At 34.0% G+C, this 25,876-nt stretch overlaps 1 protein-coding gene across 1 annotated transcript in view; it reads left to right on the top strand.

Moving 5' to 3' along the window:
• Window positions 1-25,876, top strand: part of LOC132713093 (FERM, ARHGEF and pleckstrin domain-containing protein 1-like) — a 111,015-nt gene that overhangs the window by 57,816 nt on the left and 27,323 nt on the right. Inside the window, exons 7-11 of the mRNA XM_060695563.1 lie at window positions 1,357-1,444; window positions 7,945-8,100; window positions 8,921-9,081; window positions 10,730-10,807; window positions 19,322-19,683. Coding sequence (XP_060551546.1) covers window positions 1,357-1,444; window positions 7,945-8,100; window positions 8,921-9,081; window positions 10,730-10,807; window positions 19,322-19,683 — 845 coding nt within the window. The remainder of the gene's footprint in view (window positions 1-1,356; window positions 1,445-7,944; window positions 8,101-8,920; window positions 9,082-10,729; window positions 10,808-19,321; window positions 19,684-25,876) is intronic.

Genomic DNA, 25,876 nt, shown 5'->3' with positions numbered 1-25,876 from the left:
CTTTAAAGAATCCAAAGAGCTAGAGCTAAGATATTTAGCATGAAACATGTTATAATGGATGTCTACCAAGTTTGTTCAAATAAGAGCCCTGGGGTCAAAATTGGCCCCGCCCTGGGGGGTCATTGATTTTCCTTATATGTGTATAGCAAAAACTTAAAAATCTTCTTTGAAAAAAATCAAATAGCTAGAGTTTAGATATTAAGCATGAAACATTTTCTAGTAAATGTCTACCAAGTTTGTTCAAATAAAAGCCCTGGAGTCAAAACTGGCCCTGTCCCAGGTGTGTAATTGTTTTTAACTATTATGTGTAAAGAAAAAACTTAAAAAAATCTTCTTTTAAAAAACCCATTGAGCTAGACCTTAGATGTTTAGCATGAAACATCTTCTAATGGGTGTCTACCAAGTTTGTTAAAATAAAAGCCCTGGGGTTTAAACTGGCCCCGCTCCGGGGGGCCTATATACAGGTGAGCGACTTCAGGGCCATCATGGCCCTCTTGTTATCATATATATTAATAATTCTTGTAGGGGAGGGGATCAAAAATACAGAAGAACTTCTATGAGACTAACTTTGATTATTTGATTTTCTCAATATGTAGAAGTAAAATGAAAATCCCTATCTTTTCCCCTATATATTCCTTATAAAAACGTGTATACGAGTGGAAATTTTTCAATGTGTTAAGATTTTTTTGTGGTCCGTATAGAATAAATCAAGTACAATTTACCACAAATAAATTGAAGTCCTTCGATTATTTTGATACATTTTGATACATTCGATCTCTAGAGACATTTTTTCGCACATTTTTTGGCTGTGCAGATTATTTCCGTTCAATCTGTTTGCCAGGTGTTAATTGCACAGCCATGTATTCTAACAGTATTTGTATATGTTTTTTAATGTGTGATAAAATGCTTTAATTGTTACCATTCAAATTGCCATAAATTATTTGAAAGTAAATAGTAAAAACTACTTTCATTAAAATTTTGAGAACTTCCGTGACCTGGTGTCTCGTGATAATCACACAGGATATATTAAATGTAACCTGGTTTAGTTAATTGCCCTTTCCTTTTGTTACACCTTTCGTATTTTTCTTGTAAAAGTACAAAATTTTGTCATTAAAATGAGACTGATTCATGAGTCGAAGTCCTGATGTGTCAAAGTTTTTACGCAATTCCCTTCAACTTCAACTTACTAAAGTTCTACTGTATATGAATGTGTCTTTTGCAGGGGAGAGAACCAGCCATTTCATCAGTATATCTATTATTAATTGCAGGGAAGATAACCTCAGCATTAGAGTCCTTTCAGTTTATATTGTAGGGGAGACAATTCAGCATTATATCAATATCTATATTTATTTTCAGGGGAGAGAACCCAGCAGAAGCTGATATGAACTTGCTAGACACAGCTAGAAAGGTGGAGCTATATGGGATAAGGATGGTACCTGCTAAGGTAAGACTTTCATATTATGTGGCGGCCATCTTATGTTTTTCGTTTTAGTTTGTGTTGAAAGCTATGAGCTAAGTTAAACACTCTTAAATCCATTCCTGGAACCAACCACTACTAAGCTATGAATGTAAAGTTTCTTGCTCAAGGAAACAATTTCTTGCCCCGGACAGTGTTTGATCCCATGCGGTCAACAACCGTCTAAAGTGTTAACCACTCGGCCATGCAGTTCAAGTTTATTTATACCAAGTTTGGTGCTTTACCCATTTTCTGAAGTATTTTTGCACAAATTGTCTGAAGTATTGAGACAACAATATTATGCATTTTTGATCACATATTTATATTTCCGTGTAATATAATGTGTGTTTCATTAAAGTCCTCACTGGAAACCATTATGGGAACTCAGTTCAGAAAACTAATTTAAGGAACAAATACATTTCAAATGTTACAAAAGATATCAGAATTATATTCAATTATTGTAAAATGAAAACAGTTACTGTTTTCATTATGTCTCTATATTTGTAATCAAATAGCCATACTTTTCCCTGCTTGTTTATCATTTTCCAGTTGGAAAAATATTATACAATGGATTGTTATAGGAGATACCAGTTTGAAACACTGTAAATCATTCCCATCTGTAACTCTATTTTTATGAAGTAGCTGTTTACAGTCTACCCTTTAATCAAAGACAGTAATTCACTGGTTTTCAAACGTCTTAACATAATCTATTTTCCTACAGAGAGTGTCTTGTTCAATACATCTCTGACATTCACATTATTGTTATAAAACCTTCATTTCTTGAAAAAGCTTTGGGTTTTTGTTAAGGCGTTAAGGAGATATTATCTGTTGATTAAAAAGTTTCATTCTTGTAACAAAATATATGACCATAGGTGGTATATTGCTGAAAGATCTCTGTGTAGATTTATGATAAAGAAATAAATGTTTAATACTGGCCGTTCAGTTCTATGTTAAAATTGGCAAGAATTAATTATTGTAAAATTGGTCGAGTCGAATCGAAACCGCAAGCATTTATCTGTTATTGCCGTTTATTCCTCCTGAAAAGGTAGATTGATATTAAAAAATGTAATATAATCAAAACAAATATATGATACACCTACATAGTGGTCTGCATTATATACTCAGCTTGTTTGGGAAAGAATCAGATCTGTAATACATCATAAAAGTATATGATAATATATGATATTATAAAAGCATATAATACTGTCAATACCATTGTACATTCACATATACATGGATGTCCTCCAAGTCAGCTTGTTCGGGAAAGACTTGCAATGCCAGGGTAGCTGGTTTGAGCATTGTGTGAAACAAAATTTTTCTTGCATATCAGACAGGATTATCTACCGTTTACACTGGTGCTAGAAAATCTAGTCTTACACTTTCATGTAAGACAAGTCGCGTGCTTTTAATTACGTCATTGCCACCAGCCTTTTATGAATGAATTGCGTTCTTAGGGTGACGTCAATGTGCCGTTAAGAATGAAGTTGTAAATTCATACGCTACTATAAGAAAAAAGTGCGTAATGAGAATATCAGTTTTCGTAATTATGCCCCCATTTCGAAGAAAAGGGGGTATATTGCTTTGCACTTGTCGGTCCGTTGGTCCGTCGGTCCGTAGACCAAATGGTTTCCGAGTGATAACTAAAGAACCCTTAGGCCTAGGAACTTCAAACTTGGTATGGTGATTGGTCATGACCAGTAGATGACCCCTATTGATTTTGGGGTCAAGTGGTCAAAGGTCAAGGTCACATTGACCTTGTAAGCAAAAACGGTTTCCGATCAATAACTAAAGAACCTTAAGGCCTAGGAACTTCCAAAACTTGAATATGGTGATTGGTCATGATCAGTAGATGATCCCTATTGATTTTGGAGTCAAGGGGTCTAAGGTCAAGGTCACATTGACCTTGTAAGCAAAAACATTTCCGATCAATAACTAAAGAACCTTAAAGCCTAGGAACTTCAAACTTGATATGGTGATTGGTCATGATCAGTAGATGATCCCTATTGATTTTGGGGTCAAGGGGTCAAAGATCAAGGTCACATTGACCTTGTAAGCAAAAACGGTTTCCGATCAATAACTAAAGAACTTTAAGGCCTAGGAACTTCAAACTTGGTATGGTGATTGGTCATGATCAGTAGATGACCCTATTGATTTTGGGTCAAGGGGTCAAAGGTCAAGGTCACATTGGACCTTGTAAGCAATAACGGTTTCCGATCAATAACTAAAGAACTTTAAGGCCTAGGACTTCAAACTTGGTATGGTGATTGGTCATGATCAGTAGATGACCCCTATTGATTTTTAGGGTCAAGGGGTCAAAGGTCAAGGTCACATTGACCTCTTGGGTAAAAACGGTTTCTGATCAATAACAAAAGAACCCTTAGGCCTAGGAACTTCGAACTTGGTATATGGTAATTGGTCATGACCAGCAGATGACCCCTATTGATTTTGGGGTTAAGGGGTCAAAGGTCAAGGTCACATTGACCTTGTAGGTAAAAACGATTTCCGATCAATAACGAAAGAACCCTTAGGCCTAGGAACTTCAAACTTGGTATGGTGATTGGTCATGCACCAGCAGATGACCCCTATTGATTTTGGGGTTAAGGGGTCAAAGTGTCAAGGTCAAATTGACTTTGTAGGTAAAAACGGTTTCCGATCAATAACGAAAGAACCCTTAGGCCTAGGGACTTCAAACTTGATATGGTGATTGGTCATGATCAGTAGATGACCCCTATTGATTTTGGGGTCAAGGGGTCAAAGGTCAAGGTCACATTGACCTCTTAGGTAAAAACGGTTTCCGATTCAATAACTAAAGAACCCTTAGGCCTAGGAACTTCAAACTTGGTATGATTATTGGTCATGACCAGTAGATGACCCCTATTTATATTGGGTTAAGGGGTTAAAGGGCAAGGTCACTTTGACCTTGTAGGTAAAAATGCTTTCAAATCAGTAACTTAAGAACCCTTTGGCCTAGGAACTTCAAACATGGTATGGTGATTGGTCATGACCAGCAGATGACCTATTGATTTTGGGGTCAAGGGGTCAAAGGTCACATTGACCTTGTATGTTAAAACGGTTTCCGATCAATTAATTAAAAACGCTTAGGCCTATGAACTTCAAACTTTGTATGATGATTGGTCGTGACCAGCAGATGACCCCTATTGAGTTTTGGGTCAAGGGGTCAAAGGTTAAGGTCATGACCAGTAGATACTTGATAACCCTTATTAATTGTTTGATAACTGGGTCAGAAGTCATAATAACCTTATCACATGACTAATTGGCTGCTGATAGGGGGCATACATGTTTTACAAACATATCTTGTTTATGATAATAATTGATATATAATATGCAAGAAAAAGAATCAAACACTGGCTGTCAGTACAGACGGAAATATCTAGCTCTCAGGAAACTGTTTAGCGGAAACTCGGCAGAGCCTCGTTACCGTCTTAAACAGTAACCCTCGAGCTAGATATTCCAGTCTGTACTGGCAGCCGATGTAAGATTCATGACATTATACTCTATGACAGTCAGTCGTGAATATTTTAGTATAATAGACATTTGTCTCTCTGATTCAAAAATAATACGGTGTTAATAGTGATTTGTTAATTTCTTAATGAGTTAGTTAATTAATTACTAGTTTGTTGTTCAGTTATAATGCAACAATTATGTGACAAAAAAACACCCGCACAGTCTGTAAATATGTTGTATGAGATTTTACATGATATTTAATTTGCTTCCTCAGTTTTAGAGACAATTCCAACTGTTTTTGACCACTGGTGTTGCTTTAAGTGTATAACATCCGAGGTTAGCCAAAATCACTTTTCCTGTTTTGGCACCATATGACCTAGATTGTATTTGGTGTGCCGTAAAACCAAAGAAACAAACAATCAAACGGTTATTGTTTGAAAACTATTGAAGAAATATAATGATTGCCACATGTTTAGAACAATAATTGTTCCCATCTGATGACGCCATCATGGGCATTAAATTTTTGTTGTTGTTCAACATTATGACTGCCCAGGCATGAAAATGATGCATGAAAGCCAAGGGTGTGGTCCTTTACCAGAAGAAGGTCGCAAATTTACCTTACATCTAGTGCCCATTGTTCTGAAAGAAAAAAACAAAACAAGGAAAAACCCTGCCATTACAAGACAGATGATAAACCCAGACAATTGATAAGAATGAACTGGTGTTGAATTCATTATTGATGAGAGAACAAGGTGTGAAAACACCAGTTGCTATTACACTTTACAAGGCGTCATAAATATTAGGTTTTCAATTACACCATAAGAGATATTTATATATTGCCAGACGATGGCCTGTAAAATTGTTATGAAATGGGTAATTTTATTGTCTGCTGTACACGCCAATGGCTTTGAACCCTCTGTTCCATTGATGACCATTTTCTGTTTTGCTGTGAAGAAGATGAAACGATATATATATATAACAAATGTAATAATGTGTGAGTTGTGAGGGACAACTATTGTCTAGTAGCGTAAAAACAAGATACTTATTTCAGATGGGGAATTTAAAGCAGAAAAATATGTGAGCAATAATTAAGAAATATGCTCGGAACTAAATTAAAGTTAAATTTTTAAACTAAAAGCATTTAAACACTTTGAATATTTCGGTCATTCCATATTAATATTCTGGAAAAGGGAGTGAGTGAATGATCTGAATCACAAACATAGATTTTTTCCATAAGCATGGACCCAAAAAAAACCCCAAAAACAATAGAACATTTGTACGTTGGTTTCTTTTTTCCCTACAAAAAAGGGCGCATCCAAAAAATACATAAATGTTTTAATGTTAGTAAGTCTAATGTAAGAGTGGACATCTTGAAATTCCGAGTGTTTACCAAGATATCATTGCATTTTCCTATATCTTTTTATTTGAACCTCAAAATTTGCCGAGAACACCCTGTCATAGCATAACAATCAAATTGTGGTGGAAATGTTTGATGCAAAAGTGCAACTAAAATTGGTTCAACTAGACCATGTAACTTTCATACCATTAACTCTTCTGTGTGATTTGATTTTCATTATATCTGGCTTGAAAGCTAATACACAACAGTGCATTTATTGAAAGCCAAATTGTCTGATACCATGAAGAGGCATGTACACATGATTAACTTTTGCCATATTTTATATGTGAAATCATCCGATGTGGAAAGATGTAGTGTGTTTTTTTTCTTTTTCCTTGGGAAATTTTATGCCCTTGTTTTTCAGATATATAGATTTTGATATATCAGTTTGTCATCAAACGTGGAAGATTTGATGAGAAAATAGTCGTTTCTTGTATGAAATAAGAGAGTTTAATAACAAATTGTCCTCAAAATGTCAAGAATTTAATTAAATGGCTTGAGGTTGGGAACATGTCCCAGACCCCATTACTCCCTTTATCAGCACCAAGGTTGCGTAGCAAGATTTTTCTGTGAATATTTAAATCTGCCAATTGTTACTGAAAGGGTTTTCAGCATCATAACTGCTAAATTTAATCCTTACCAAAGTGTTGGAATCCCAACACTGGATTCTTTCATGTAATGCAGCTTAGTCTAGATACCTTACAAAATGTTGGTGTTTCTACTTGGGTGACTTACCTGAAATAATGCAGGAAGGGGCACCCGAGGTCTTTCTCCAACAATAAAGCTGGGAAGTTGCTGTACAATAATGATGATAACAATAATAATAATAATAAACAACAACAACAACAACTGTATTTACAGAGGGTAACACATTAAGACATACAAATTTGCAACATCTTACTTACAATGCAGCTTTCTAAATTAAATCATATTAATTGAGGAAAATATAAGTTGTTTAAGAAATGATTAAATGGTAATCACAGTGTAAACATATATACTCAAAACATATATGTAACATTCATACAATTCATTATATCAATACTTATCATTAAACATAAGTACTTCCATCAGTGCACCACTTCAATCTGTAATTAACAACAGTCATGCAAAGGAGACAAACACTCATTTTGGTATTAGAAAACATTTTGTAGGAAGAAAAAAAGAATGTACTTATTCCACTTTTAATATAAAAATCATATCTTGTATATATTATAAACATGAACTATACAAAAGTTGATTTAATGAATACATGTATTTCTTGAAGCTATTTTTAAAAAACGACAATTTTCCTTCTAATTATTTGTAAACATCTGGTAAAGATTATTACTTTCTATTAAAGAGTTGGTTACCGTAAACCTTTTAGTGACATAAAATTATGCTACTTTCGCCTCAGTAAAACACAACTGACGCTAAGTTACGTTTTGCACAAGTTAGTGAAATGCTTGCCTGAGTGGTGTAAGCCTTTACAGTGTTAACTTAATATCCAACAATACAAACAAAAACTTGCTCTGCATTGATGACATACAAAAGTCAGCTACGAATGTAGCATTTAGAAAATTGAGCTTGATATAGAAAATCTTTAATACATTTCAGACATTTTAACAGGAAATCGTTTATCATATTTCAGGACCATGAAAATGTTTCGCTGAACCTAGCGATATCACATTCAGGTATTCTGGTGTTCCAAGGTCTCACCAAGATCAACACATTCTCATGGGCGAAAATCCGAAAACTTAGCTTCAAGCGGAAACGGCTTCTCATCAAGTTACATCCTGAAAATTATGTAAGTTTCTCGTGCCATGATCATAACTACTTGCTACCATTATTTTTCCTTGTTTAAACATTTTCCCTGATTCTTTTTTAATGATTTGTAGCATTCTTAAAGGCACATTTAGCCTCATTACTTAGCTAGATGTTGAGAATATTTTATAATATTTTGTAGATTAGATTGACTACAGTCTAATAGTTGATACATGTTAAACATAAAGGTTAAGCTATTTATGAATGCAGTTGATTTCACTATATAATTGTGTACATGCAAAATTGATCTTCACAACCTCTGAAATATTTCACTTTAATGATTTCCTACATTTTTTCCCAAAATATCTTAATATTAGTTCACTGAATTTTCTTTATTTTGGTCAATTTATATGTCCAGATGAACTGAATTTTTGTTTATTAGAATGACATTATGCTCATTTATTCTCAGTCAAGTTGAGCATAATGAGCAATTTATTTCAAAAGGCTGGCTATTTTAATGGTCATTGACCAAAAATTTATAATTTAAAAAAAAACCAAAAAAAAACAACTTTAGGATAAAATACAAAAACTTCAATAAATATAAAAGACTGCCCAACTCTTATTATAAGTTGAATGTTACCAAAACTTTCTGAAAGATATTTTTAGGATTTTTTTAGTGTCACATGAGTTATTTATTATGCATGTGAAGTAGAGAATGAAATAAAAAAAGACCAATTATGTCAAAATGTAAAGTTATTTTGACATTTACCTGGGTACCAGTGTTTATACTTGGATTGGAATAATGCCACTTTAATACTGATTTTACAAAGAAATGTATGCCTCACAATTTTCTGACTTTTCAGGGTTATTACAAAGATTTGGTGGAGTTTTTCTTTGATTCCCGTGACGAGTGTAAAACATTCTGGAAGAAGTGTATAGAGCATCACGGCTTCTTCCGTTGTCAACGTGTGAAGAAGCTCCCTAGAAACAAAACACGAGTCGTAAGCAGAGGGTCCTCTTTTAGGTATGATCTTATAATTTTTGCTTGCCTCCGATTCAGCATTATTGCTTTGACCTTTACCTTTTGATGGAGATTAAGGTTGATGGGGGTCAAGGTCACTGATGCTAAAATAAATTTGTTCAATTTTTCCTTGTATATAGATGTTATTTAATGGTCCATTAAGCTTCAAAAATATGTTGTTTTTTTCCTTTAGAAAGGCCAAGCATGAGTTTTATAATGTTTATATAGTGGTTTTAGAGCATGTTAGATGCTTATCACCTGAAGAAAATACAAATGTAGTTCTGAGGGGGAAAAGAAGCAAAGTTGAAAGGAGTTTAAGGTCATAGAGAGAAAAAAATCTGCTTTTTTCGTACTTTGACAATCTTTAAATAGCTTCCTCTCAGCTTTGTTAGGGAGTATTTGTGGCTGTAAATTATGTTCTTGTTATTATTTTGATGGTTCTTTTGCATTATAATGACAGGATTCTAACTTTCAGTAGAAAATATATAGTGAAAAGTCTGGACAGATTATGTTTGATATAGCAGTTCCAAAATTAGCCATGATGTTTAGGGACGTTTGCCACTTGACATGAAATTGATTTATATGCTGTGAAAATAGCAGATCCATAAGTCTATAGATATCAGTGGTTTTCTACAGAGATTGTCTTCTGCTGTTGAGAAAATGTAAATGGCAGATTTTCTTCAAATATTTGACTGCTCAATTAAGGGTTTTTCAACTTGTGACTTTTTGTCAGAAAAAATTAATGTGAAAGTCAATATCCTTTTACATGTAAGTGAATGATTTCACAAAAATCAATAGTATAAAATCATATTGAATTTTTGTAGCCTATTGCTATTCTGTCATTTGAAGCCATTCAAGAAAGTGGCAAACTCATCAAATCAGCTGGCCTTTAGTTTAAATAGCCTTTTTCCGAGATCAGTCTTGAATCTCAGGATTTTCATTGGTCAATATAAATCTGTGCTGGTTTTTGGCCAACCAATGTCTGAGATATGAGTTCGTGCATAGAAAAATTCTTTATTAACTTAACACTAAGTCTTGTTTTTTTTTCTGGAATTTTATTATCCCTAATTAAGAATGAGTCCTGCTTTGGCTCTGTTTGAAAACTGTAACATCCATTTGTCTGTAGGACAGTGTGCTTGACTATACTCAGTGCTTTATAGTAAAACATGAGCCTGGATAATATAGGATTTTCTAAATTGAAAAAGTGCCATAATTTTGTAAAAGTTCATGTTGAAGTTATGGGCCTTATACAGTGACCTCTTATAATGCTCTCAAATAAGTGTGTGAAATTTCAACCCACAACCTTCAGTAGTTACAGAGATACCGACTTGCATGCAAACACTAATCCAAAGTTTGACACCCATGCCAATAGACAAGCTATAAAATGATGCAAATTGAAGAATTGGGGGTATAATTTTTTTAACATGTCCATTTGACTTTTTGAATGTTGGTTGGCTTGTCATATCAATAACTAGGGAATGCATTAGGGAGGTTAGTTGTTAAAACGGTGGAGTCAAGGTTGTTGAAGATAAAACTTGATTTTATGAAAATAGTAAAATGTTTTCAAACCTTTTGTAGATGTTACAATATAGAATGAATGATTGATTAATTTAATTTATGATAATGATTTAATTTCTTTCATTCACTATAGGTATAGTGGTAGAACCCAGAAACAGCTCTCTGAATTCATCAGGGAAAGTTTTAGCGGGAAGCGTCCACAATTTGAGAGGTATGCATTCTTTTGTTTCATTTCTATTTTAAAACATCCTTTTCTTTTTAAAATCACATTACATCAAAATCTGTAATAAACACCCTTTCTCAAATTTTCTTTCCAACGGAAAACAAATACTTATCTTGCTTTGTTTCGTTAAATAAACTTAACCACCCTTAATACTTTACATGGACTCGTCCATGTTTCAATCTGGTCGAAACCTTTCATCATTTTGAGGTACAAACAAATGTTATTTGTGTTAAGTAGCTTCTTATAAGAATGAAAACAATGTTTTATACAGATTTTATTGTATTTACATATACCCAATTATGTGCTTTCTTTAATTAATAACCTTTCACATTTTTAAGATTTCTTTTTTTATCAGGTTTTTACTGAACATAGAAATAGATTGAAATTTCTAATAAGTTTTACAGGTTTTTTTCAAACGTTATTGATAGTAAAGTGGTAATGTCAAACAGCCTTTTGTTAAATAAATACTATGTTATTATTAAATCAAGGCAACATTATGATTGTGATGTTGTTGACTTCAAACCATTTGCTCCACTTGGCTGTGGGTTCAAATCCCACAAGAACTTTGAATTCTTTCTTGTGAAGGTATCCAGCTAGCTTATTTAACATTGGTGGGTTTCGGGTGCCTGTTTGTGCCAAATAATGCATAAAGAGGTCTACCTCCACCAGTAAAACTTGAAAGTCACCATATGACTTTTACAGTGTTGGTGTAATGTAAAACACAACCAAAAAAGAAAAAATATGTGTCTGTATTATTTTCTTTTAACAGCTTGAACTTGAAGTAAAGTTTTAACCTGTTTCTGCAATAACGTGACAGTATGTTAAAATAACATTGACTCTGTGATCTGAGTAGAGATAGCCTTAGAGAAGTTGGTAGTTACTTGTGGAGAAACAGTTTATTGGAATCTGGACAAGTCCATTAAGAAAATTCAGCAAATTCAAGGTTTAAAATACTGTAGCCTGATTTTTGCCTTTTCAGTTTTGATATTGAAACCCCTTGAAAAAATGTTCCTAAATAAAACTAGAGCAACATTACCAATCAAGCTTGGCATTTCAAATGCTATAATTGTCATCACACTATGGTCATGTCATTTAAATTTAGCTGTATTATGGGCAACAATATGTTCTGATATAGACAAGTTTTTCACAATCTAATTTTGTTGAAATGACGATACAGACGCAAATTTGGTTAGCTTATTTCCTTTCGTATCTCTAGATGGAAATAAGAAAATGATTGCATCATGTCTATAATATTGAAAAAAGATTAAATTGGGTTTTTTTCCCCCATGATTACGGCCTTATTCTAAATTTGTCAGATAATTACGTCTTCAGAAAAAGAAACCTGATAAGAAATGCACTTTTATGGTTTGTCTGTTAATAAAGGGCAAATTTTGTCGAGTTTGCTGTTTTAACTCTTCATAATAATTTGTCTCACTGAATTAAGTTATTTTTTCTGTGTTTAATCAAGATAAAATGATAAATAGGCTGAAAGAATTGGGTCGCTGACTTCAAATTGATTGCCATTTATATGCTGTACATGTATGTTTGAGTCCCTGTCAGAGACTTGAATTATAACATAGTAATTCAGCTATAGATTCAGCTGGCTGATGATTGGTTGATGGTTCTATCCAAAAGACAACTTATACCTGAAATACTGCCAATTAATGGACACACCTGAGGTTACCCGACACTTGTTAAACTGATAAGTCACTTTATTACCTGCAAAGTTTCTGTTGTGACCTTAAATAGAATAAAATGAAATAAATGAATAATAAATCATGGTCAGTGTCTCACCTGTGTCCAGAAGGGAGTACAAATTGTGTCCTCTCAGCCTTTCTTTCAAAATTGATATTCAGTAAGAGAAGTGACTAAATTGATCCCATCCATTATTTTAATTATTTGAAGTGTTTGAAAGAAGCGTTTGGAAAAACTGAAACATTTCTATTATTGTATTAAGTATTTCACTCCCTGATTATTTTGTTTTATATTCTTACACACTTATTTTGGAAACTTCAGAATGTAAGTTTATATATACACATGTTTTCTAGATATAATTTTACACATGTTTTCTAGATCACACGTTGTTTAGTTTATTTGTATGTGATATTAATGTTGTGATTGTGGGTTTGCATGGTGGTTTTTGTATGGTTCTGAAACTATTTTGGTTCATACAGAATTTATTTTAGTTTGATTGTGTAGGAAGCTTGGAGCTTATAGACATAACTCTCAAATCTGTTCCTGGAATCAATCAGTACCAATGAGTGTAACGCTTCTTGCTCTTTTCAACCCTTAGTATGCTTTACTCAAGACATAATTACAGACCATTTGACATCCAGTTTGTGAAGTCATAAGTCTGAAACATTTGAACTTTGCACTTTTGTTTTACATTGCACTGGGTGATTTAGTTGAACATGTTATGTCACCTAAGCACCTGGTAATTTTATCTTCTGTGAATTTACTTTATTTCATGGTCATGAAATTTCATGGTTTTGTGAAAAAGGAACATTTTTGTGTCTGGATTTTGTAAAAACAAGCCATTTTTTGTGAGTTCTTTAGCTTGTGATTAAAAAAAAGAAGATAAAGTCTGCAAATAATGATATAAAGGTAAAATTGTACAGTAGATGAAATAAAATTTTGCTGGAACTTAAATTTCCAACAAAAAAAACCCCACAAAAATTAGTGCCTTAGAATAATAATGAATTTTACAGTATATTTTTAACATCTATCTACATCTACATGATACTGCTTAACAATCAATTCTGATTGTGACTAGCTAATGCTCTGAATTTCAAAGGCAGTGATGAAAGCTGTTGTTGCATATGACTTACCTGTATCAAGGTCATGTCCAGCTACCTGTATCAAGGTCACGTCCAGCTACCTGTATCAAGGTCACGTCCAGCTACCTGTATCAAGGTCATGTCCAGCTACCTGTATCAAGGTCATGTCCAGCTACCTGTATCAGGGTCATGTCCAGCTACCTGTATCAAGGTCATGTCCAGCTACCTGTATCAGGGTCATGTCCAGCTACCTGTATCAAGGTCATGTCCAGCTACCTGTATCAAGGTCATGTCCAGCTACCTGTATCAAGGTCATGTCCAGCTACCTATATCAGGGTCATGTCCAGCTACCTGTATCAGGGTCATGTCCAGCTACCTGTATCAAGGTCATGTCCAGCTACCTGTATCAAGGTCATGTCCAGCTACCTGTATCAGGGTCATGTCCAGCTACCTGTATCAAGGTCATGTCCAGCTACCTGTATCAGGGTCATGTCCAGCTACCTGTATCAGGGTCATGTCCAGCTACCTGTATCAGGGTCATGTCCAGCTACCTGTATCAGGGTCATGTCCAGCTACCTGTATCAAGGTCATGTCCAGCTACCTGTATCAAGGTCACGTCCAGCTACCTGTATCAAGGTCACGTCCAGCTACCTGTATCAAGGTCACGTCCAGCTACCTGTATCAAGGTCACGTCCAGCTACCTGTATCAAGGTCATGTCCAGCTACCTGTATCAAGGTCATGTCCAGCTACCTGTATCAAGGTCATGTCCAGCTACCTGTATCAGGGTCATGTCCAGCTACCTGTATCAAGGTCATGTCCAGCTACCTGTATCAAGGTCACGTCCAGCTACCTGTATCAAGGTCACGTCCAGCTACCTGTATCAAGGTCATGTCCAGCTACCTGTATCAAGGTCATGTCCAGCTACCTGTATCAAGGTCACGTCCAGCTACCTGTATCAAGGTCATGTCCAGCTACCTATATCAAGGTCATGTCCAGCTACCTGTATCAAGGTCATGTCCAGCTACCTTAATCAGGGTCATGTCCAGCCACCTGTATCAAGGTCATGGCCAGCATGGAATTGTTTGTGTAATGTAAATGTATTTTAGTTTACCCACTTAATGCAATAATGGTGAGAATCATATAAGTGCAGTCTGACCAGGCTCTACTGTTGACTGACTTGTTTTGAATTTTCAGTTTGGTTAAAAAAAAAAAGTTAAAAATTGACAGTTTCAAAAATGGCAGCTTGACACTTAACAAATCTATTTATGAAATTCAGCAGAAGGGTTATGTGTGATGTGCCCTTACAAGGTAATGTAAAGTGAATTATTCCCTCACTAGGTAATGTAGAGTGAATTATTCCCTCACTAGGGATTTGTTAAGTGAATTATTCCCTCACTTGGTTATGTAAAGGTGAATTATTCCCTCACTAGGTAATGAAAAATGAATTATTCCCTCACTTAGGTAATGCAAAGTGAATTATTCCCTCACTAGATAATGTAGAGTGAATAATTCCCCCATTAGGTTATGTAAATTGAATTGTTCCCTCACAAGGTAATGTAAAGTGAATAATTCCCTCACCAGGTTATGTAAAATGAATTGTTTGTTCACTTTGTTAATTGAAACCTTAAAAAAAGGAACAAAAGCAATGGCTGTGTAATACTTTGGTAATTGATTATTCATTACTGGCTTTCAATGTTTCTCAATTTTCTCCATAAAGATAACAAGTGTACTTCAGTACCTCACAGATGATACAGTAAATTTCTAACTAAGAATACATTGAAAGTCCATTGCCGTTCCTTCATAACTCAGAAGACTGTCAATAACAAAATACAACATTGTTGCATTGTGGGTAAATAATGATACTGTATTATGGCTGTTTTGTGTGACAACACTGTATTTAAATACAGAAAAATAGCCTTATCTGGCTTGATCTTTGATCTTAGATACATCAATATATCTCGAGAAAAAATCTTGGAAACATATCTGCATCATACACAGGAAATGATCAATGTCTCGGGGGTCAGAATGCTAATGACGTTTTTTTTCTCCTACGTGGAATTTTGTACGTTTTGATAGGATTATGACGGAAGTTGCTATATATATGAAATATAATAATAGCATTAGGATGTCTGAAAAGTAATAACAGAAACATACGCACACAACATAATAATAAGTCTTAATGTAGCGAATATTTTTGAGAGACTTTGCAATGTGCATTGATTTATTAGCCAGAATAGTATGAGGAAATCAGAAGTCTATAATGATGATTATATAATGATAATCTAGGGTGATTCACGATCTGTCTGTTGATGTAAATAGAATTTTTTTATCCAGCTATTTTGGTATAAGTCATTTTATGTTGTCATGTTTTCATTGTAATGTATGCTTTTGTTGCTTAAATTTGGTTTTATATAATAATTGGAGTTAACTAACAAAAAAAGTTTGTTTTTCAAAAAGTAGTGAAAACAATCATCATTCTTTTGGCTTTTTTTCTCAGTCTCATTATTTTGATCAAATAGTCATAGACTGTAATGTAATATGAAAGTAACAATAATGTAGTAATTGTAATGAACGATAAATCAGTTTTCTTGAACAGTTAACCAGGGATGTAAAGCTATATCTAATAATGAAATATTTGTATAAAATTTATTAACAGTAAATATTGTTTCCATAATCTCATGGTGAATCTGGAAAAAGAGTTTTAACATTAAATTTATTTTTTTAACACTTATGAATATTTTATATTGCAACAATGAATATTTTATGTTACAACGGAATAAAATATTTGGGAACAAAATAAATTATGCTGATGTTTTTAGTAGAATTTTAACTGATAAGCAATGATTTCATACAGCTATGCAGTTTTCAGAAAATGTTACACTGAAATATTCTGTTCATAAAGACAATTTCTGGAAGTATTCTTTTTTAAAGTTCAAACAAAAAATTTGCAGCAGATATATTGCTTTATACCCTTTAAGTTTCATAAATTTAGATTTATGTAAGATGTCTTTGTAGTATTCAAAGGAAATTGAATTAGATTTGCAGCCAGGTTCAATGTTTCAATGGAAATGCTCCATGTTTGAATGGGCATAGAGCTAAAAGCCTGTACATCAGTTTTTTTGCTGAAGAAATATTTCTTCTAGAATTTGATTTTGCAGCCTGCAACCAGAACTAAGATAAAAACAAGGTTCCAGTAGAACAAAATTCAATTTAGACACTTTAATGTAGAATAACTAGCACTCAAGAGAGAACTCCTAAAACAGCAAATGCAGTTTTTAGTCTTTTTGAAGTTGTAGGAACTTGCAATCTCTGTTCCCTATAGAATTTGTGTGATACATATTTATGCACTGTTTTGCCCCTGCTAAATTTGTATGATATGTTTGCACTTTGGTCTGAATTTAGAACTATTTATTGTTAATTTTACCTTTACCCTGCTGGCTGCAACTGAAAAACACTGAATGGACCTATGCAGCCAGTGCAGACCTAGAATCAGTCAGCAAGTCTGTGCTCATCCAATCATGAAATGCTGTGTTCTCTTAATTCTGTCAGAACTTACTTTGAACCTTTCCTGAGAAATTTTGTCCATTAAAGAATGAAATGGTTTAGTCCATATTAAAAGATGGGCAAGTACATTTAAGATATTTAGCAGGCTGAGGGTTAAGGGATTGTCAGAATGCGCCTGAGCCTAAGGTTTAGCTTCAACAGTAAATCTGGAATATCGCCATATTTCCTCTTTTGTGTTGGTGCGACGTAAAACCCAAACCAAACCAAAACAAAAAGAGAAGGTATAACATGTTAAAAAGTCTCCATATGGCCAACTTATTAAGTTATTATATATCATACAAAACTAGAATTAGAATTCTGCATTACAGCTGATAAGAGTTATTTTTGATATAAATGACATCATTATAGATTTTTGTGCCCCCACGTTAGTGGCGGGCATTTAGATTTACCCTTGTCCTTCCGTCCGTCCGTCTGTCCGTCCGTCCTTCCGTCCGTCCTTACGTCCGTCCGTCCGTTCACTTTTGTGTCGCACGTAACTCAAAAAGTATTTGACCTAGAGTCATGAAACTTTACAGGAATGTTAATCAGCATGTGTAGTTGTGCACCTGGGTATTTTCGTCTGGATATTTTTAGTATTTTCGAAGTTATTGCCCTTGACTTAGTAAAATTTTGCAATTTTCAACTTGTGTCGCATGTAACTCCAAAAGTATTTGACCTACAGTCATGAAACTTTACAGGAATGTTGATCAGCATGTGTAGTTGTGCACCTGAGTATTTTCGTCTGGATATTTTTAGTATTTTCAGAGTTATTGCCCTTGACTTAGTAAAATTTGGCAATTTTCAACTTGTGTCGCATGTAACTCAAAAAGTATTTGACCTAGAGTCATGAAACTTTACAGGAATGTTGATCAGCATGTGTAGTTGTGCACCTGGGTATTTTCGTCTGGATATTTTTAGTATTTTCAGAGTTATTGCCCTTGACTTAGTAAAATTTTGCAATTTTCAACTTGTGTCGCATGTAACTCAAAAAGTATTTGACCTAGAGTCATGAAACTTTACAGGAATGTTGATCAGCATGTGTAGTTGTGCACCTGGGTATTTTCGTGTGCATATTTTTAGTATTTTTAGAGTAATTGCCCTTGACTTAGTAAAATTTTGCAATTTTTAACTTGTGTCGCACATAACTCAAAAAGTATTTGACCTAGAGTCATGAAACTTTACAGGAATGTTGATCAGCATGTGTAGTTGTGCACCTGGGTATTTTCGTCTGGATATTTTTAGTATTTTCAGAGTTATTGCCCTTGACTTAGTAAAATTTGGCAATTTTCAACATGTGTCGCACATAACTCAAAAAGTATTTGACGTAGAGTCATGTAACTTTACAGGAATATTGATCAGCATGTGCAGTTGTGCACCAGGTATTTTCGTCTGGATTTATTTAGTATTTTTAGAGTTATTGCCCTTCACGTAGAAAATTTTTGCAATTTTCAACTTGTGTCGCAAGTTTCTCAAAAAGGATTTGACATAGTCAATAAACCTTATGGGCAGGTTGCTCAGCATATTTTAGATTTGCACCTGGGGTTTGGCTTGTGGATTTATCCAGTATTTGTAGAGTTATTTCCCTGGACTTAGTAAAAAGATTGACAGAACAGTGTCGCGGTGGGGGCACCCGTGTCCTATGGACACATTTCTAGTTTTACATAATATTTTAAGCAAAATCAGATATTTTCTGCCACAAGCAACAAATTAAAAATTTCTCAGATATCCATCTATGTTTTTATGGTGACACTTACTTTTTTGTGATTGGCAAAACTCCTGAGATTCTCTTTAACCAGTTTACTGAAGACTATTTTTAGTATGACATGGTATCTCAGAACTTTTAGCTTTCATCTTGTATAAGGTTTTTTACATCCATTATAAACATGCAAAATTTGGCATATTTGTTTAACTTTGGTTTGTTATATAGGTCAGTGTAGGATCAATATGATCCATGCATATGTTTTTGGTCTTTTGAAGTCAGGTATAGAGAATAGGACTTTAAGAAGTCAAATAAATGCTTGTTATTCTATGAAGAGATTATAATATTTTTTTTAGAAATGTACAATATAAGGAAATTTTGCCATATTTTTCTTCTTCTAGAAGCAAGTTAGTTAATATAAGAAATTGATGTTCATCTTTAATGAAAAAAAATATTCATGTTGTTCTTGCTTATACTTTCAGAACTGTAAGTGGACGAATCTCTAGTCGAAGTTCCAGTGTCACACCAAAAATTCCTGCCAAAGTTTCCATGCACAATTCTGCTGACCTTCATAATACGTCTGCTTCAAGTGGATCACATATCCTCGACCAGTCATCTCTACCACGTCAACACGGTAATGTATCTGATGCACCAGATATCCACAGCGAGAGCTCAGTGTCTGGAAGCAGGTCACTGAACTCTCCAAAGTTGGAGCACTCTCTTAGCCAGGAGGAAGGAACACCACATCACCATGCTCCCACGGTGATGGAACGAGAGGAGGCGGAACAAGGAGATGTTGCCATAGTAACCCAGCAGCAGACACAGCATGTAGCAGAAGTACAAGGTGCCTGTAGTTATAACTTTACTAACATACTCAATATTAACACTAATCTAGATGAGGTTGAGGTCAATGAGAATTATATGAATGTTGTAGGTACCTCTAATAGTTTGTCTAGCCCGTCAGCCAATCAAAATGCATATGACAATGACAGGAACGAATCCCAAGACTCGTACTTGAGTGAAGGCTATGATGCTGAAATTGAGCAGTCCAATTCCATATCTCTTTCAAGTGATCTCAAATACCCCAGTATGGATCATTCAGATTCTGTTTCCTTACCAAGTGATATGAAAGGTCAAAGTTTTGACCCCTCAGATCAGTCTATTCATTCAGATCTATCTGTAGAAGACATTGCTGAAATTGAAACTTGCTTACAAACAATATCTAATGCAGGTTGTGCTGAGTTAGATAGCATTGTTGAAAACGTTGTAGAGCCCTTGCTTTCCATCTCCAAAACTAACAAACTTAAAGCCAATAAAGTTATCCCAGATTCTAATAATATAACTTCTGTTAAGAAAATGCCAGAAAGGGCAATTGTTGATGGTGATAAAATGGTTGGTGAATGGGTTAGTGAATATAAAAACATTATTGATAATATTGATATTGATATTGTTGAAAGTGCAGACCCTCAAGTTTCAGGTCAAGATATAAAAAATGCCAAAAATGAAGAGGAGAAAGCAAGTTACACTGAAACAAATGTAGATGAAAAGAGTGATGTTAGATTAGGAAAAGATAATGGTATTGAGCCTAGTTCTTGTATTTTAGCTGCTGTAGAGTCAAAATTAGGTAATGGTGAATCAAATGAATATGGATCAGAAACTCTTTATAAATCAGGTGAAAACAATGGAGATTTATTTGAAGATATTCCTTATTATTTACATAGGAGGCATATTGTTGGTGATTTTGAAAGAAAGAAAGAGACTGAGCTTTATACAGCTTTGATTAATGCTCTTAATAATCAGAAAAGTGCAACTGAAGCTAGGTCTAGAAGATCTAGAAGCATGAAGCGTGCTCCCAATTTACAAATAGAGCAATTAAAGGCAGATGAAATTCCTTTTCAACCTAGATCATTGTCCCTGCCAACCAAAAGAACAGTTTCCAAATCTCCAGGACGTAAATCTCCCACTGATTCTGAACTTAATAAAGCAGATAAAGCAAGGTCACGTAGAGCAAAGTTAGGTCATTCAAGGACATCTCAATCAAGATCACCTTCAGGAAACAGAATGATTGAAGTTGTGAATTTTCACAGTCTTCCAAGAAAAGATAACTATTCTAGTGTGGATGACACTGCAAGCCCGACTGAAGAAGTAGATGTGTTCACACAGTTCACAAAACACAGAGCTGCTAGTCCAAGTTCCAGATCTGAAAGCATGGATTTAGTAAATGAAAGTTATATTGAACCATCTCCTGTCACTGATTTATCTGTAGATGAAAGTTTTGGATTAACACAGACTACAAGTGAATCAGACTCTCTTAGAAGTTTGTCTCTTACACATAGCTCATTTTCAATAAACGAGAGTGAGACTTCTCAAGGAAGCTATTCTTTATCTGATATAAATCTTTCAAGAGATGATATTGTAAATGAAATGGAAAAGATGGATAGTTTTGATGGTGGTGAACATAAATCAGAAAAGATCAAATTGGAAGATTTGGATTTACCATTTATTGATGCTTTTGATGAAAATGATATTTCAGAAAACCAATTGAGTAGTTTTCAAATGTCAAATGTTGTACACCAAAGTGATAATGCAAAAGAAAAAGATGATATTTGTGATAAAATGAAAGTAGAAAAACAAGAAGAGATTACTCACACTAACTCTAATGATTCTGAAATTGTTAATGAAGAAGATGACAGTAAGTTTTGCCCTTATTCTGATATCATGGTTACAGATGGACTTTGTAGTTTTAATGAAACGGCAATTGAGGTTCATCATGAAAGAAATAGACCAAACATGCATAATACTTTATATAGACAAGAATCAGTTGATCTTGATGACTTAAATAGTGCTAGTTCTGAGAAAGTAAGATCACCTCATATCAAAAGTGCCAAACCCATTCTTAAACCATTAGAAATTCCTCAAAAATCATCTTGGAAAAAGACTCAAGCTGATGATGAATGGGAGGCTTTGCTTCAGCAATTAAAAGATGATGAAGATAAAAGTCCTGATGATCTTAACCCAGCTGATCTTCTTTTATCAATAAGTAATGTAAGGTCTGGCACTCGTGAGTTTCCAAAACAAAGAAAACCAATGACTGTTGAAGAAAGTGAAATTGAAGAATTAGACAGACTACTTTTAGAAACTACCAAATTTGGTGGTAATTCTGAAAGAGACAGAGATATTTATTCTGGTTATTGTGCTTCAGGCTCTACAGTGAACAAGCAGTATGGAAATTATGAAAAATCTGATTTTTCAACTTTTAAACCTTCAGATAGTCCTACTAGGTCAGCTTCATGCTCTGGTTCAAGTAGATCTCTGTTAAGTAGTCGAAGTAACAGTGTTATTATGGTTTCTTTGTCTCATGACATTGAAGACATTCAAATGGAAGATAAACCCATTAGTGCATTTGTTTATCAAAAAGATCAGGAATGTAAATTATCAGCATCATCATTATCATCTCCAAGGCATGCTATAATACGTAGAAGTCCAAGTCCAAGTAGGTTAATGGAATATAATTCTGTAGGTCATAGGGAGTTTAAAGTCAGCAGTGATGAAAGTGATCTTGATATAAATAAAAGACATAGCTATCATGGTGAAACTAGTGACAGTGTTGAGGCTAAAGAAAGAAGGAAAAGATTAGAACCAAAACGTGTTAGCTTTCATGAAACTGTGGAAGAGATAACAACAGAGGCGTATCAGTCTTCTAGCTCATCCAGTGATGATAAGAGTGCAGTGGAGAAAGAGTCAGAAGTTGGAACACCAGATACATTTGAATCAGGTGCTACCCCTGACCTTTGTTACGACGGGGATTTGTCAAGTCCAAATGCACCAGATGAATCTGCAAATGACACAAATGAATCTGATGTAGGAAAACCAGATAATGACAATGAGAGTGAAGAGATGGCAACAAGTGATGAAGAGTTTTCTGACAGAGATGAAGAATTCCTGAAATTTGCTCAAAGATTATCAGAGTGTGGTAAGGATGGTGCAGCTGATTCAGGGATTGGAGACTCTATGGCAACCACAACTGAAGTATCACCTTCAGAACCAGTGCATCATAGGAAACATATAGATGAGTCAAAAACAGAAAATGAAAACTGTGTTAATGGAACTTCTGTAAATCATGTTGGGGAGATTGACAAACACTCAGTTCATAGTTTGGAGAATGATTCTAGCTCTAGTGACTCAGACTTAGCTCCAGAGAAAAAAGGTAAACGTCCGAGTGTAGATCCACTCGAATCACTTGAACAGTTACATGACAGTTATGTGTCTTCCAGTGATGAGAGCTCAGAAGGGGAGACAACTTCTAAAGTTAACTTCTCAGATTAGAGATTATAATAGAGATTACAATTTGAATTTAGAGAATTTTTTTACTTTAGAGAAGTATTTTACAAATTTCATGCTTGTAACAAAATTATGTCCTCTTTTTACATGTTGCATTATTGTTAACTTTTCACACAAAAAGCTTTTGTATGGTACAGTCTTTCATTGATGCAATGTAAATAAATTTCCTGTGAATTATTTTTTTGTACTAGAATGATAGTTTTGGCTCCTCATTAGATTTTTTTCCTTTTTCAAATATATGGTTCACCAAATGTTTAATAGAGTCCTAGATTATAACCATCTGAACTAAATAGACAAAAAAAAACAACAACAAACATTTGATCATTATTCATAGTGTTTAAAACTACTGGAAACTCATTTTAATTGGTTAAACCTGGAAGCCAGCCTGTGGCATCATATGACTTTACCCTTTATGACTTCACTCTTATTTAAGTTTGGCTTAATCCTTTTCTGTTTGCATTGGAAATTTTCTTGTCTATTCTACCAGTATAGAGCTATTGCTGCCCTGTTATTGGCTCTATTCGGATTCCCGTTTTAGCCTGAAATTTTGCTGTTGGTAAGGAACGCTGTAATAAAACATTACCATTAACAATGTAGGTTTGCATTAAAACCCCAGCAGAAAAAAGGAAAAAGAAAATTTATTTCAATTTAGCATGGTAATTGAACCATTTTGATAACAAAGGTAGACTGACAGTCATTGAATGTTGCTCCTGATTTGTACTGATTGAGTTTACATGTAAAATGAGAAAGCTGTGCAGTATTTGTCGCAGTAAATCAGCGAGACACTGTATGATACAGAAGTTTACATTGTGTCACATATTGTAAATATCTGCATGTCACACCATCTTGTGTATTGATTTGTCATCAAGAAGCGTAATTTGCATTTAGATGCCATGTTTTTTTATGGGAATATGTAATGAGAAAAAATGTTTCTTTTCATATCGTCATATTGCCTTAATGTTAGACTGTTGAATTATTGCATTTCTTTTTACTTTATTTAGATTTTAGCTCTACTTTTCTGAGAAAATGTGAAGCTATTGTCATGACTCTCTTGTGGTGTTGGCATTTGTTAACTTTTTGTGGTAAACCTTTTAAATTAAGTTTTTGTTTATGGTCATTTACTTCGATATTAGCATAATTTCATTAAGACTTTTTATTATTATGTGGCTGCTCCTTGATAATATCCACCTGTCACATCCATTTTTAGATCAAAAGGTCAAGGGTCAAAGTCACTGGTATCTGTTAAATAAAACATAATATTGGTCATTAAATCTAAGTGCAGTTTAATATTAAGCATTGAGAAAAGTTGAGCGCAATGTTCCTCAGACAGCTCTTGTTTATATTTTTCCTCCATTACAATGGTCTAACACTAAGGCAATAGTAATTGTGGTATTTTGCATAGAGGCTATACACTGTAGGTTTGTTGAGGGAAATTAATTATAAATATTATTAGTCATATCTCTATAGAAATGAAAATATACTGTGGCATTTCATTGTAGTGTATAAAGGAATGTAATATTGCCTTTAAGGAAAACTGCTGGCTATTTGAAGTGCTACTTTACTTCACTGACATGCACTTAGTTTATGTTATATTAAGTTAAATATACGATAGTGTTTTTTTTTTTTTTCATTTTTTTATAATTTATGAGCTATAAATTCACAGGATACTTTAAATTATGAGGAAACCCTTCACTAAATGAATAATCATACATGATCATAGAGTGTCATCCACTGCTCTATATATATATGATGCTCTTATAGAAAATCTTATGATTTTATGGTTATTTATTTTCTAGGGTTGATAATATTAATATTATAAAGATAAAGTTTTGTGATATTTTTTTTTATTTTATTAAGTAGACGTTTTCATTAGAGAGTTCAGCTGCTTCTTTATATTTGACAATGTCTTCATATTTATAGTGTTTATAGGGGCAATTTGTGCTAATGTTTAAATATTGGTGTTACGAATTTAACCTTCTGAATGCTTCAAGGGTCAATAATAATTTGCCCAATTCCATGAGTACCGGTAATTAGAGTCGTACTAACATGCAGTCTGACCAGGCTCTACACTTCTTAATCAGCTCATTTTACCAGCAAAGTATTGTCATTATTTTCTTACTAAATTCCCTTTAAAGCTCCTGATGAGCCTAAATATTTCAAGGAAAAAGAAAAGTTGAACAAAATGTGCTAAGTTTTAAGAAAATTCAAAAAGATTCAAGTTTCAAGTAATATTTTACATGCTATGTAAGATTATCACCATATTTCTACTGAGTGACTAATGCAGTAAGGGCTATTTTGTCATAATTTTACCTCATATTTTTACCTCTTTTGAGTAATTAACTCAGAAAGGGTTATATTTGCATATTTTTACCACCTGTAATTATTGTGGGTTGCATTGTGTAAATTACTTTCTGTGTTCACTTCACAATATTTTACTTTAAAATTCATTTTCAAAATCTTCATGAAAGATAAGCATGAAACTGGAGACATGTTGCCTTAATTAACTATAAATATAATGTTCCAAATCCAAAGCAGGACATGTTTAATATATAAATTCAGCAAGGATAAGGGGTTAATAGAACTAGAAGTTTTGATTATGTTTATTGTCTATTCTAACACGACCCGCATTTTTCACTATTGAACATAGAAGAACAGAAAGTGTGTGTTATTATGCAACAGATGCACAGTTTGACGTT

This window comes from Ruditapes philippinarum, unplaced genomic scaffold (assembly GCF_026571515.1).
Source record: "Ruditapes philippinarum isolate M1 unplaced genomic scaffold, ASM2657151v2 ctg31_1_1_1_1, whole genome shotgun sequence".
In the NCBI taxonomy this organism is placed as follows: domain Eukaryota; kingdom Metazoa; phylum Mollusca; class Bivalvia; order Venerida; family Veneridae; genus Ruditapes; species Ruditapes philippinarum.
The sequence above is the reverse complement of the archived record's forward strand: the minus strand, read 5'-3'. Positions and strand labels throughout refer to the sequence as shown.